The sequence below is a fragment of the Xiphophorus maculatus genome, chromosome 11 (genome assembly GCF_002775205.1).
Source record: "Xiphophorus maculatus strain JP 163 A chromosome 11, X_maculatus-5.0-male, whole genome shotgun sequence".
In the NCBI taxonomy this organism is placed as follows: Eukaryota; Metazoa; Chordata; class Actinopteri; order Cyprinodontiformes; family Poeciliidae; genus Xiphophorus; species Xiphophorus maculatus.
This window is the reverse complement of record NC_036453.1, coordinates 17,944,881-17,956,727: the sequence shown is the minus strand read 5'-3', so window position 1 is coordinate 17,956,727 and position 11,847 is coordinate 17,944,881. Positions and strand designations below refer to the sequence as shown.

Below are 11,847 nucleotides of genomic sequence, written 5' to 3'. Positions count from 1 at the left end.
CTAATCATTTTATTCAAAGATGTTTTCATGTGGCAATCATACAAACTCATCTCACTTGCAGGAGAGTTGTCAAAGGATTACACATTCTAAATAACAATAGTGAAAATGCATTCTTTCATTCTCTTCGATTTCATGCTGTTATGTATGGCGAGGCTGGAGCCACTTCGTCTGAATTCAGAGCAGGATCCACGTTTGAACCGACTCTGTAGGCAAAGGACAATGATAAATCACACAACAGTTTTGTGACATCTTACAATTTAAGGCAGTATCCAAAAACACAATACATATAAACAGTTTAGAGTTTGGTCTGAAATGCGTCTGGTTTTAAAATAAAAGTTTTTCAGGCACTGAACACAATTATCCATGACATCTCTATTTTGTGTGACAACGCGAGGGCTGCATGACAAGTTCATGCAAACAGACTCTTACACGTTTTTTGAAAGTTTCTCTTTTAAAGATCCTGAACTTGATCAAATCTATTTTTTTCTTCTTCAAATAGCTTCAGCTGCCTCTGAAAGTTGCATCTTTTTGTTTTTGTCCCTTTACGTGTTATTAATCGGTGAGCCGCCTCCCTTGATGTGAGTGGATCAGATAAGACAGGTCCTGAGATATGATTAAGACTTCACCAGGTTAGCATTCCATCATATCATTACCGAACTGAAAATAAGACTTAAAAAGGGATCGAAATAAGTTGTTTTACTTTTTCCATGCATTGTTTTCTTTTAGAAACCCTCTACCAGCAAGAGCTGACATATTCATGTTAGTGAGATGAGATTACGCAGCACAGGAGCAGCTAACCTCAAGGTGAGAGGAGAGATGGATTACAGTGTCACTAAATCCACACTCAGACTTTTTAATCCCTAAACCCCAAATGACCAGTGAACTAAAAGAGGTCAGCTGAGGTTATATTTAAATTATAAAAGAAGATGCAAAGCTTATAGATACTAGGATTGCTGTTCTATGCATCCCATTCTGTAGCACTTATAATCTCATCTCTAACCAACATAGGCAGCACAGAATGCAGGATTTTAACAGAATTGATGCTAAGAAAACTCAAACGACCCTCATGTTGTGTTATGCAGATGCACTGTCTGTACTGATGAAGATCCACTCACATCTGGTTGCTGATTGCTTTAGGCAACTACTTTCTTATTTCAGATGATAAATATTTGACGATTTAGGCTTTCATAAATGAGTTCATCTGGTACTGTGAAAAATTATTTCCCCTCTTATGTCTTCTCTTTTAGCCATTTCTGACTCTTACCTGCTTTTCTTAATAGAATGAATTTTAATTTCAGAAAAAGAAAACAGGATTAAATACAAAATGCAGTTTTTAACTAATGACCGCAATTCCTGGAAAGGAATTTTGCCCCTCTAGGTCCTAAAGTAGCAAAAATAACCACAAAATATCACACAGCAACACCATGTTTGGGTGTCACCAAAATCTCATTTTGCTACTTCACATTTTCCCAGAAGTCTTGGGGATCATCATGCATGTTTGACAAACTTGCGACTGGCCTTGTGTCCTGTTGGATCAGCAATGTGGGGGGTTTTGCCTCAGGATTCTGCTTTAAATGTTGTTGTGGGTTCTTTTAATGACCTAGAAGAATCACTGAGGCAATCCTGAAGGAGTTTTGGTTCACCACTGCATTGTTTTCTTCATTTGTGGATAATGGTTTTCACTGGGATTCGCTGGAGTCCCAGGGCTTTAGAAAAAGCGTAGTAGCCCTTTCCAGATCTAAACTGATAGATGATCGTTTAGCCTACTTCATGTTGTCAAACAGGTTCCACTTGAGTGTCTTCTTAAATCTACTTTAATAATCATGCGTTGGGAAATTTTAACTTCAGCCAATATCTGTGGCAAATCACTGTTAATTTATGAGTTTAAAAGTGGACCTTTTCATAAAACGCTGGGTTGCTTTTTCTTTTTATAAATTATCTCACCATGATAAAACTGCATTTTTTAATTTTCTAACTACATAGGTTATCTTTGTCTAATTTAAAGCAAAACTTGATTAAATCTGTAAGGGGACAAATAGTTTCCCCCTCACTGTAAACTCTCTTCTGATGCAGGCTTAAGTTGAATTTTACATCTTCATCATATTACAAAATCACTACGCAAAAATGAATCTCATCCAACACACGACAGGACTTATTGTTCCTAAACGTACGCGTCAGCCTGAGCGTTATGCATCAGATGTGCCAAGATACATGGCAACATAGGAAGCTTTAACTATTTAAATGTGTCTGACTGAAATGACCAAATTTCATTATCCATACGACTAACAAAGTAAGGGTTGGAGTAGAAACAAAATTAGTATTTTCAACCTTAGATTAAAAAAAACAAAAACAAAAGAACTATCAGGTCTTGCACATGCACACATTTTATCCATTCTTTTATCCCTGTTCAGTCACTCTTACAGTGGTGTGAGCAGACTTGAGTGAAAAATCAGTATCTCTCTCTTTTTATCCATTCCTGATCATTGAAGTACCTCCCTCCACTGTCAAGATTCAGGCCGTTTCTGTAGCAGTCCAGGTTTGTGTGGAAGGACTTCCGGTTTGAGTATGCTCCCAGATTGGTTTGAAACGCCTCGTGCCTACCGCTGGTGATGTATGTCTGGTAGAGGTCAACCTTTCCCGTTTGACCACCAGCTTTGAGTCTGGCATCATACAAGTCAGTGCCTGCTCTGATGCTGCTGTCAAATAGGCCGTGATCTCCATACACGGTGCCGCTGTAATGCTCGCTCTTCGTGGTGCGGCGGCCCAGGCTTCTGTCGTAATACTCCCTGGTTTTGGTGCGACCCAGACTGCCATCGTTCAGTACCCTCTTAGCCGAGCGTCCCAAGCTGCTGTCGTAGAAGTCACGGGTCCGCTGACGCCCGAGGCTGAGGTCGTTGAGGTCAAAGTTCAGGAAGTCGCTCTCTGTGCTAGCAAGGGTTACGAAGCCGCTCTCTGTGTCCCGTCCACCAAGGTTGTCGTAGTCGCCCGTCGGCGTGTCCGGAGAGGAGCACAAAAAGGAGGTGTTCTTTGTTTGTGGGCGAGCAGAAACCAGGTCATCATCCTTCTGGGAGCGGATGACGTTGTAGACGTCTGTAGTAGTTGGACTGGGATCTGTTTGGCATACTTCTGATTTCTGTACGTTCCTCCTTCTGTGTCACACATAAGGATAAGGAAAACACCCAAAGTAATAAAGCCTATTCAAAACTGCACTTTTAAAACAATTAACTCTAGTCACTTGGGTTGATGCATTTACATGTTGGTTAAATATCTTTTTGAATCAGGATTCTCTAGGATAGTTAGCAGTTGACAATATTTTACTTGCAGTAGACACCAGTCAGATCTCAGTTTTATAACTTGACCATGTGAAGAGTCTACGCAAAATTCAATGCATCAAGCAAAGCTGGTCACTGTCTGAAACATCTGAGGTGAGAATAAGGCTTTGTCGGTACCAATTATTTCAAAGCTGTTCAGGTTAACATTGTTGAATTGATCTTCACAGTTTCTGGATTTGTGTCAGATAGTTTTGTTTTTTCAGTGTGGGTTGTACACAGTAACTTTTTCTGTCCCATTGGCCAGTTTGGCATTCGTTGTAATTCAGCATGGACTTAGAAAAATAACAACCTAAAGAAACACACCAATCTGATTGTAGCAGCTGATTGAGCAGTGTTACTTAATAGGGCATATGCATAAGCTACTATGATATTTTTAGGATTTTGGTGTGTTTTAGGATGGCAAAAATCTACTTTTGAAGCTCTACCTAACAATTAGCTCTTTATCCAACCAGAATTTACTTTGCTTGTTTTTGCTGTGTACGTTAGCTAACAACTAATGATAACTCCATCGAACCCCATTCTTAAGAAAACTTGACTTATCCCCTCAAACATATTCTAAAAAACTTTCTTTAGAAAATCACATTGAAAAACGACATTGTCTTGCTGTATTTAAGACGGGTCAGATGATCTTTCTTGGTTTAAGCTTGAAAACCGCTGCAACAAAGTGTAAGCTGTGGAGCTGCACAAGAACAAAAAGTTTTAAATTCAAAATCTGCGTCAAATTTAAAGTCTGTAAACGCTGCCTTTTCAGTAAAGCAAAATAAAATAGTCCCATAAACAGGTTTATTATCTTGTACAATTACAAGCACTATGCATAACTGATAAGGAGTCTTATTTTTATTTTCTGTTGTCTTTTTTTATGCAGTTCAGCTTTAGCTTCTCACCGACTGCGCAGCACTTTGAAGCAGCAAACTCCCGTCACTGTCAGAAGCAGCAGGATTAGTGGGATTGTGGGGATGATGACGTAAACTAAATTCACGGCTACAAGACAGAAGCAGATGTTAGAAACTAATATTTTGTTATAACTGTATAACTTTTGGCAGTAAATGCAGACTTTGAATGACCTGTTCTTCTTTGCTGGTTGTTGTCACGTGGGTCCAATGGGAGTGCAGATGGAAGGGAGGCATCTGCAAAAAATAATGACGTCTCAGGCTTTGTACATATATATATTAATATACTGCTTAAAGTAGCATAAATGTCTAATATCAATGTGTCATGTACTGTACTTTACCTTTCTGACTGGAGTTGGGAGACAGAGTGGATGACATTGGCTTTTCTGTGAAGAATATGGAAATACAGAAATTTAGAAATATTCAAAGTGAAACAGCAGATAATTTGTTTTCAGCTGTACCTCCTGTGTATTTGCAGATAAAATTGTTCTTGGTTTCACAGTTGTCGTCGTTCCACTGGAACATGTAGAGGCCACCGTGTTCGGCCTTAGCAGACGGTTGGTGATACATCACCACACACACTTCATAGCCGCACGACGGCTCATCAATGTGCCAGTTCCTGAAACACAGACGGAGCACATTTAGTGTCTTGGGAAAATATTCATATAGCGCCGACCTTTGCACATTTGGTCACATTAAAACCAAAGATTTTCATGTAGTTTTGGGGGCATTTTCTTGTGATAGATAAATACAAATGTAAGAGATAAATAGGATACAAGAATCTACAAAAAGTTCATTTTGATCAGTTGTATTCATGACCCAAATGATTGGCAATTTGAATAGTTTTATGATCTACTACCAAAGATCGACATCAGTTGTGCAGCAGCAACTCATTATTGTTGAGATGGAACGTTTTGCTTGGAAAAACAAAAGTTTTGAATAAATCTGTTTTGACATTGATTTCCCCCCTTTGATTTCTCTGTTGCCATATTATGCAATCATCTTGTACACTGTTTTACCTCAGGATGGTTCTCTAGGACTAGTGGAGGATTGTTGAAATTAATTTAGTTCAAGTCTTTTAATTTATTCTATATGAGATGAAGGGCTTCTGTTTGTATAATTCAGCCTAACCCCTGCCTCATAAACCAGGCCAAAAATGTTATGGTCATAAAATCCACACATTCCTTACTTTTGCAAGACACTTGGTTTGAAAATTCTGCTGATCATCTGGGCAAAGTCAATAATGATTAGAGTAAATAAAACATGTTTTATAACCTGTCTCTGGCATGTTTCTCTTTTTGTTGCCAAATTGAACTCACCGTTGGCAGCATCATTGGCGTTGTTTCTTGATTAATGCCTCCTGTTGTATTTCAACTAGATTTTGATGTGCACCTAATTCAATGGCCACAGAGTGGGTGTAACTCAGCCGTCTGTGTTTCGCCTAACAGCTCAGGAGATGGAAGACATGCACATTTAAATTTATAGAAAGTTTGAAGGAGTTTGGGTAATTCAGATCTGAAGCTTCTGGGTGGCAGGGTTCCTATAAGTCAAAACTCATCCCGAAGTGTAAAAGGCTTTTAAAATGACAGAGCTGTTGTAGTTGATAAACTGATTTAGAGTTTCATTGAGGACTGTATGAAGCCTGCTCACACCCTTAAAGAAGAACATAACATAAGAACATAACATAAGAAGAACATAAGAGAGTTTGTTCCAACTATAAAAGATTTACACTATTCAGCCTCCTTGGGAGAGTTTACTCTTGAGTATTTAATAGGAAATTCTGACTCATGGTTATAATTCAGGAGGAACTTTGTAAATTTCATACAGATCTTTACCTTGGTGGAATAGCCAAGAAGTCTGATTGTCCTTTCCGCAGGCGTTTCGTGAATCTGGAGAAGGCGTACAACTTTTTCCATAGAGACATTTTGTGGAGGACATTGCTGGAATATGAGTTGCTGCGGATGATTTTAAAGGTAGCGCAAGAGCTTGTTTCCTTATTCACAGATAAGTCTGTGCTCCTTGTCCCAAATTTTCTTTTTGTTTTCATGTACAGGATATAAAGAAACTATCATAAAAAAGTGGTTGGTTGGATTAACCTTTGCCTTTTGCAGATGATAGTTCTGTTCCCGTCGTCAAGCAATAACTTTCAGCATGATCAGAGCTGCTCTAAGTATGAAGCCATGTCCCTCATCTGGGGACACCTTCACACAGTGTCCCCAGCATGAAAGGACGCTGTCCAGACAGTGTACCTTCAGTGTCCCTGAAGGTTGCTTCCTTCAGGTCGGGTGTCAGAGGAGATCAAGTATTTTTGTTCATGAATGTTGGTAGGATGGAACAGGAGATGGAAATTGGATTGGAACCTCGTGTGCCATAATTGAGGTTCCACCTGGTGTATTGACTTGAAAAAAGATTAAAGCAAAAAGGCAAAGCTTTCGATTTACCAACTGTCTACATCTTGACCCTGACCTTGCTCATGACATATAGATCAAGCCTGAAGGAACAAGACACAACTGGCTGAAATGAGCTTCAGGTGGTCAGGCACAGCCTTACAAATCTGGGTAGGAAGTTTGTAATCTGGGACCTCAGAGTAAAGCAACTACACATTAGAGTCAATTTAGGTGGCTCGGACATCTTATCTTCTTCATTTGGAGGTTTTCTAGGCATATTGGGAAGGAGAATCTGGGGAAGACCCAGAACCCACTGGAAATCTCATACATGGCTTATGTTCTGGAAACACGTTGATATCCAGGATAGGGGCCGCTTACTCCTGCAACACGATTTCAGATAAAGAGAAGACAACAGACGGAGTTTCAGGGGTCTTTATAGTAAGATTTGTGCCGGCGGCTCTGTTGGACCAGACGACCCTTAGATAGGCTGGAATAATGATTGCACTAAACAAAAGTGAAATGAGTTTCTGATAAAATGATTCTGTAACTGTGTGGAGCTTATTAAAAAAACCATGAGTGACCCCTGCTGACCCCTCCGCTCCTACCTGAACGAGGATTTGCTCCCGTCCAGCCAGTAGTACTGAAACGAGCAGTCCGAGCTGCTGTCCTCGTGTCCCGGTCCACGCCGGAGACCTATCCAGAAGTCTCCATCCGTGGGACGGAGATCTCTGATGAGCTGCTCTACGACCTTCTGCTCGGACGCGGACTCGATGCTCAGCAGCTGGCCTCCGTCTCGTTTGCAAGCGCTCTCCGCCTCCTCAAAGTTCAACTTCCAGCGCAGCTCTGAGAAATAGGCCAGTTTGTAACAAGGTCTCCCTTTTCCTGTCTTGCACACTCTTTGACCTGAACAGAGACACAAAAAAAGAGATGTGAAGTAAACAGGTGGGATTTTTTCTTTGCTGGTTTCTAACAATGAGGCAAACATATACTGAGATACATGCTGAATATGTTCTCTTGTGTACCTCTCGCTTCAAATATGTCTGCTTCAGGAATCAAAGTCCAGTTTAGAGTTCAGAAGTCAAAAACAAAACAGATCCTCAGATTAATTCAAATGTTCTTGACTTTGTGTTGTGTGTTTTTAAGAGTAGCTTACCTGTGATGACGCTTGCTGCTGCAGATGGATGGACACAAAAGAGCAGGAGAAAAAAGGCGGTTATCACCAGGTCCATCTTCATTGACTATTTTCAGTTTTCTACCAGAACTTCAACTGAAGTTTCGTGCTTTTCCTTTCTGTTCATCTGTCAGGTCGTCAAATCGGTTCAAACAAATCCAGAAAGTCCATCTAAATTCCACAAGAGGGGTGAAAAATAATTCTACAAAGTTTAAATTAAAAGACAAAGAGCGATTTATTTTACAAAACGGGGCAAGAGGGACAAGTCTCCTGTTGTATCTCGTGAAAAGGCTGTGTGTGTGTGTGTTTCAGAAGGAGGAGCAGAGAGAGAGGGGAGGAGAAAAAGACTTCATCTTTGGGAGGGGGGCTGTAATCTGTTAAGAGCAGTCTTAATGATAAGAGAAGAGGATACATTGATCGCTAGACATCCAATCGCCCCAAGTGGTTCTCATTGTAAATGCTGACAAGAGGCAGATTTCACTCATTCCTTTATTACTTAAGCTTTCGATATTATCATTACAAAAGTGTTACATGAAAACGATCCCTCTTAACTCAATCAGGGATCATTTAAAACGTTATTCCCAGTTCCTCTGGGCTGCAGCACTCTTACTGGTTGCAAAGCAGCGTAGATCTTTGTTTGACATCTAAGATCTCTATTGAATAAAAAAAAATGTAAGGATGAAAGCTGAGAAATGCACTTTACATACTTGGATATACGTGTTAAGGTTTGATTTAGATGCATTACCTCAGTTGGGAAGACATGACTTCACCTTTTCAAATGAAGCCCTCTCTCCTTTAAATCAATAAATCAGAGTGCAAATGGAACAAAAGCAAAATCTGTCTTGAACTGTAGAAGAAGCAATCTGTATTTTAACCAGAAATAATGCTCACCATCATGAGTAACTATTATTAGTGGGTGCACTGAGATTACATTTTTCTTAAGCATTCATTGTCATATTGAAATAAAAGATGAGAGAAACATTTCTGTCCAGTTAGTTTTACAGGGGCTTCTGCTGTAAAACTGGACTCATCTTTCATTGCAGCAGCTTGATGTCAAACTGAAAAATTATTAAAATATGACTTCCAACTTAATCAGTTGGAAACTTTTCTTATGTCAAGAAAGAAAATGCTAAAAATAATGTAAAATAAATGGGAGTTAGGCACGTTTCTGATTTATGTATCCCTTTATTAGGTTAAGAAAGGAGTTTTGATTACTAATCCAGATGTTTCATGTTTTGGGGGAATAAATGTGTTGTTACACAAAGGCTCATTACCCCTCAAACATGTTTCTTCATTTCAGTACTTTGACTATTTAAAGTGAACACATACACTTTTTGGATCAAATGTTATTTTACTTACCTTTTACGTAAGGTCAAGTGTAGGCAAGTTGTAAGACAAACCTAAAAATCATCATTTTTGTAATCCTTTTGAATCTTAAAGAATCCTTTTGATTATTATGATTGTTTTAGTCAATTTTATTTATACTGGAAAAGCCAGCAAATTTATCTAACAGTTTTACGACTGTTTAAATTGAATTTAAACAGTTAAACCTCTAGTCTTGTTTTTTTACATGGTTAAATCAGTACTTAGCAAAATGTAACTTATCAAGCTAAAGTCAAAGAGGCTTTTGCTTCAGTAAATAGCAATTGAATTTGGAAGATCCTGACACTAAACTTTATCACCAGTGGTAGGAAGATCTTTATATTTCTCTGATTCCACGTCTGATTACGATTTCAGTTTCTTTTACGAATTTTAGATCAATTTGTATATTTCAAAACAAGGTTAACTGATTATTGAAGACAAATCGGGCTTTGCCCGATTTTTGTAATTAATGTTTGTGTCAGCAGCATGTTTTTCAATTTCCAAGCTGTGCCAGAGACATTCATTTACTGTGTCAGTCTAAATATGCTGTGATCTAAACCATTCAGTTTTGTCAGGTTGGTTTTTTTAGGGTCGCTGTTTCACTGGAAGATAATCTCCAAATTCAGGTCAAGTCGTTTGCAGCCTTTTCTTATGATTGCCTTGGCCGTGTTTCTTCCATCCATCTGCCTATTAACTCTGATTGGCTTATTGAAATAAGCCAATAAGCCAATTCTTCAGCATGGCTTAAATGTCCATGCTGAAGAAAAACATCCCAGCAGTATGATGCTACCACCACCATGCTTCGCTGTCATTTGCCATTTTCACTGTCCTGGGGACGATGTGTTGATTTTCTTTCTTTTCTTCAGAGACGTTTAGAGTCTGATATGTTCTGACTTCTGATCTAACTCTGTTTAAAGTATTTCAGAACTTTCTGCTGACCTGTCTGACCTGTTCATTGGTCTTCATGATGATGTTTGTTCCTTAATGTTCCCCAATAAACCCATTAGGCCTTCACAGAACAGCTTAATGCTGAGATTGAATTACACACAGGTGGAATATATTTGCTAATTTGATGACTTCTGAAAGCAGCTAGTTGCACAAAATTATATTTAAAGGCAATGAGGAAAGAATGCAAAAGTCTTTTCACAATCATGCACTACTTTGAGTTGGTTCCCAAGAAAACATATTAAGGTTTGGGGGTTTGAACGGGACAAAATGTGAAAATAGTCTAATGGGTTTGAATGCTTTTGCATCTAGTGTACACAGTAAGTCAGAAGTTGCTAAATTTGCATTACCTGATGTTTAAATTGACCACAAGAATAGAAAACAGGTCATGAGGGTTCAGGCAAATAAAGTTTCATTGTCTATCTGTGCAATTTCATTTTAAAGTAACAAGATCAGCAAAAAAATATGCATTCAATGCATGCAGTCTTCTTTTCTAGAGCTCAAAAGAGAGGGAAACGTGTATGCATGCAGTTCCTAATGGCAGCAATTTCTGAAATGGCCTATAAGGTTGATTTAGGGCTCTCAGTGAGACAGATCAGCCAGAGTTTAAACAGCAGGATGCTTCATCAGGAATATGCTGTGTGTGCTAGCAGTGCACAGATGGTGAAGAGTGGAGGGGGCTTAGCCGGGCCTGAAATTACCGCCGCTCATGCACGCTGCTCTATCCAAACACCGCTAATCAGTTTAGGTGTAGATTGATTTCAGTGAAAGCCGAGGGTTCAGCCTCGGTTAAATAGCAGGCGGAGAATGAGGCAGCTGTGATCCAGGTAGAAAAGAAGACGGAGAGGTTAGCGAGCCCTCAGGAGGGATTCAATAAGAGTAGGACCCTGGTTTAAATTTCCTCCCTGTTTACGGCATCTGAGACCTGAAGGAGCTTTCACTCAATTAAGCCTCTGCCATTCGTCCGTCATCGCACGCAGTCTGTCTTCTCCTGTCTCTGCCATCCTCTCTCATCCCACTGACCTCCTCCCTCTCTCACAGTTAGAGGGAAACCAGACAAATGTTCCCAGGGGGAAGCAGTACATCATGCCTCCGTTGCTGCACACACGCAGAAGCCAGGGTTCAACATTAATATTGAAACATCAACATTTTCTGTGATACTGCCACAACCAATATGCATTAGTACGGAGGTTTGCATAAGTGTACTCTTTTTTATTATTATTATTATTATTATTATTGAAAGCTGGCTGGGTGGCAAAACAAAATAATTTGAAGCAATGAAATGGCTCCGACCGCAACAAATCACTCTTGATGTAATTGCCTTGTTTGTGTCGGGGTTGTAAAAAATACAACAGCTGACAAATTCAGTATCGTTTCATCTCGCGGCCATAAAGAGCAAAAGAAAAACCTAATTACACAAAAGAATAACTCTCCACTAAATTTAATTTTAAATGAGCTGGCCGTGGCACACGGCCAAATGGAGTGTCCGCATTGCGCACGTCTGCGCCAGGAGCTGGAAATGGGGCTTGACTCACTGACCCGGTGGGGGGGAGCGAGCTGGAAAGCTTTATCAGCAAGAGCTGAGCAGCCATAAAAGAGTTTGGATGAAACCTTTTAAGGGCTGGAGCAATTCCTCAAAGTGCTCCTTTTTCAATTTTCAATTTCGGAAAAGAGGATTATTTAAGAACTGCTCATTTGGAATGGAGAAACTATTTGTTAGAAAGTTCTGCCATATAATACAAAGTACCTTTCTACACATA

At 39.5% G+C, this 11,847-nt stretch overlaps 1 protein-coding gene across 3 annotated transcripts; it reads right to left on the bottom strand.

The window, feature by feature from the left end:
- Positions 1–14: 14 nt before the first annotated feature.
- On the bottom strand, positions 15–9,348 carry layn (layilin). Of its 3 annotated transcripts, none has more exons than XM_023341714.1 (9): positions 7,763–9,348; positions 7,632–7,652; positions 7,215–7,512; positions 4,684–4,841; positions 4,564–4,608; positions 4,397–4,459; positions 4,217–4,313; positions 2,493–3,149; positions 15–203 (listed from the first exon to the last, which is right to left on the bottom strand). In XM_023341714.1, exons 1-9 carry the CDS (start codon positions 7,842–7,844, stop codon positions 131–133), a joined length of 1,494 nt encoding a protein of 497 aa, XP_023197482.1. In that variant the 5' UTR covers positions 7,845–9,348; the 3' UTR covers positions 15–130. The 3 variants fall into 3 exon arrangements, with proteins under 3 accessions (XP_023197482.1, XP_023197483.1, XP_023197484.1); XM_023341715.1 differs by having other exon boundaries at positions 7,632–7,649; XM_023341716.1 differs by having other exon boundaries at positions 15–3,149.
- Positions 9,349–11,847: the final 2,499 nt, after the last annotated feature.